The 2,677-nt window shown below is 28.2% G+C and overlaps 1 protein-coding gene across 1 annotated transcript in view; it reads left to right on the top strand.

Annotated features, from left to right (window-relative positions):
- Nucleotides 1-2,283, top strand: part of LOC108751795 (probable tyrosyl-DNA phosphodiesterase) — a 3,010-nt gene extending 727 nt beyond the window's left edge. The window contains exons 4-6 of the mRNA XM_018492204.1: nucleotides 14-58; nucleotides 1,657-1,858; nucleotides 2,015-2,283. Coding sequence (XP_018347706.1) covers nucleotides 14-58; nucleotides 1,657-1,858; nucleotides 2,015-2,185 — 418 coding nt within the window. The 3' untranslated portion in view covers nucleotides 2,186-2,283. The remainder of the gene's footprint in view (nucleotides 1-13; nucleotides 59-1,656; nucleotides 1,859-2,014) is intronic.
- The last annotated feature ends 394 nt before the right edge of the window (nucleotides 2,284-2,677 follow it).

Raw genomic sequence — 2,677 nt, 5'->3', positions numbered from 1 at the left:
CCTTGCCATACAGTGCAAAAATACATTCTAAGCAACAGTGGCTAGAATCATATTTATAGTAAGTTACAATCGTTTATTTCTATTTTATTTAATCTTAATGTTTTCCTTAAGGGTAATTTGTGTGTGTGTGTTTGTGTGTGTGTGTGTGTGCGTGTGTGTCTCTAAATTCAGAATTTGGATATTTATTTCTTAAAATTCAATAGAGAAAACGGTTTAATAATTTAATAAATTAAATGTGATATAAAATAGAGCTACGAACCACTCTGGATGTTTTGTGAGTAAAACTTTTTTTATAAACAATCAAATTATATACAATAAAATTCAAACAGATGGTTTGATTCGTATCGAGTCATTCTCTATATTAAAATTTGAAATGTTATTGGTAATGGCGCAAGGATGCTCACAAGTTAATAATCAAGTAAACGCATATAAATGTAGTAATACTCGCATGTTAGATAGCAGAACTAAGGGAATAAACACGGATTCCAAAAAGCTGTTTCATCGAAAACTTGATTTCAGTTGCATAAATTATAGTCATATTTTCTTAATAAATCTCCTCCCAACAATAGAATTGATAGATAAAACGAATAACATGTGATAACAATTATAAAATCGCTTTCATATATCTTTTCATAACGATAAATCAAACAGTTGTACAACTATAGACTAAAATCGTAAATTAAAAAATTTTATGGAAATATCGTAATAATATAAAATTATTAACATTTTAGTTATTAACTATTACTTTGTAATAAATAATTGAGAGTCACAATATTAAAATTTTATAAATAATGATTGAATAAATACCTGTGGTTTTTAATAATGTTCAATCCGAAAAGTCGTGATAGAACCTCTCCCTGATGTATCTACCATTTATACAATCCTTACCCATCGTGAATTCCTTTTTTTTTCTTCCCCTCCTATTATGACTTTTTTAACAATCGATTACATTTGGCATTTATCTCTTTAATATCAAGACTCTTGCTATTTTATACATTTTCACTTTTCTTTTATTTATTCATTATTTTATTCATTTACACTTTTCTTTTATTTTTGAGGATCGAATATTATTAAACCGCAGATATTTATTCAATCATTATTTATGAAATTTTAATATTGTGATTCAATTATTTATTATAAAGTGAATTGAAGTGTTGATAATTTTCATATTAATACAATATTTCCATATTTAAATTTTATGATTTTAGTCTACAGTTGTACTATTTGATTTATAGTTATGAGAAGATATATGAAGTGGTTTTATATTGTTATCACATGTATTTCATTTTGTTATCAACGATTGATGGAAGGAGATTCACTAAGAAGATATGACTATAATTTATGCGATAAGACTGCTTCTTGGAATTTGTGCCATTTATTCCTTAGTTTTGCTATCTAACATGCGAGTATTAAATGCGTTCATATACATTTACATTTATATGCGTTTACTTAATTATTAACTTGCGAGCATCCTTGCGTCATTATCAATAATATTTCAAATTTTAACATTGAGAATGACCGATGGGAGTCAAAATGTCTGTTTGAATTTTGATGTATATGATATAATTTAATTGTCTATAAAAAAAGTTTTACTCGTCGAGAGTGGTTCGTTTTGTTCCATTTTATATTATTTAATTTATTTCTTAATTTTTATAGTCAATGGAAAGCTAAGCGAACAGGACGAGATCGTGCGGTGCCTCATATTAAATCTTACACAAGAATTTCACCAGATTCGAAAAATATTCCATGGTTTGTGCTTACCAGTGCAAATCTGAGTAAATCCGCTTGGGGAAATGGACGACTACATTATTATATAAGAAACTATGAGGCCGGCGTTATATTTATACCAAAACTTATCGTAGGCACCATATTATTATTTTAATAGATTTATTTTTTATTTTAATAAATTTTTATTTTTTGATGGATTAATGGGTACATATTATGGAATGTGTTTAAGGCGTATGTTTTAGACAATTAATATTAATTATTATATCTCAAACTTGTTTATATTTAGACTGGGACAACGACATTTCCTATTGGGGACGGAGATGATTCAGTCGTTCCGATATTTCCGATTCCATATGATCTTCCATTATGCCGATATGAATCGAGTGACCGTCCTTTCGTCTGCGAATTTCTTAGCTCTTTGGCTGATAATTTTTCAGTTGATAATGGAAATAAATAATAGCAATAAATGATGATACCAATTAGACCATAAGGGTCAAACATGAGAGTGACAATAACGCAAGCGAACACGCTTAGGAAACATTAATTGAAACAATGGAACGCAAAAGAATTTCTTTGAAATAAATGTTTGAAATAAATGTTTCTTTTACGCATTTTGCTTCTCTCGTTTGCACTTCTTACAAATTTCATTTAAGTTTCTATCAATTTCTTGTTTCTTCTTTCACTTACCCTCCGATCTTTATTTTTGCTTAGGAAGGAATTTATTCCTATGAAATATCGAATATTAATAATCGTCGGAGAAATATTTTGCGATATCGTAGTACAACAATTTGCAAAGAATTTGTATCAATAAATATTTTCAACCTATTTATTGTAATTTTTAAGCGACAGAATGGCAAATGTGTTCCTATATGAAGACAAATGGTGATGGTTTCTTGTTGGACGTTATTATACTGAATGAAAAGATTGATTGCAGCAGCCAATTTTTGGT

Source organism: Trachymyrmex septentrionalis, unplaced genomic scaffold (assembly GCF_001594115.1).
Source record: "Trachymyrmex septentrionalis isolate Tsep2-gDNA-1 unplaced genomic scaffold, Tsep1.0 scaffold52, whole genome shotgun sequence".
NCBI lineage: Eukaryota > Metazoa > Arthropoda > Insecta > Hymenoptera > Formicidae > Trachymyrmex > Trachymyrmex septentrionalis.
This window is presented reverse-complemented; position numbering and strand designations above follow the sequence as displayed.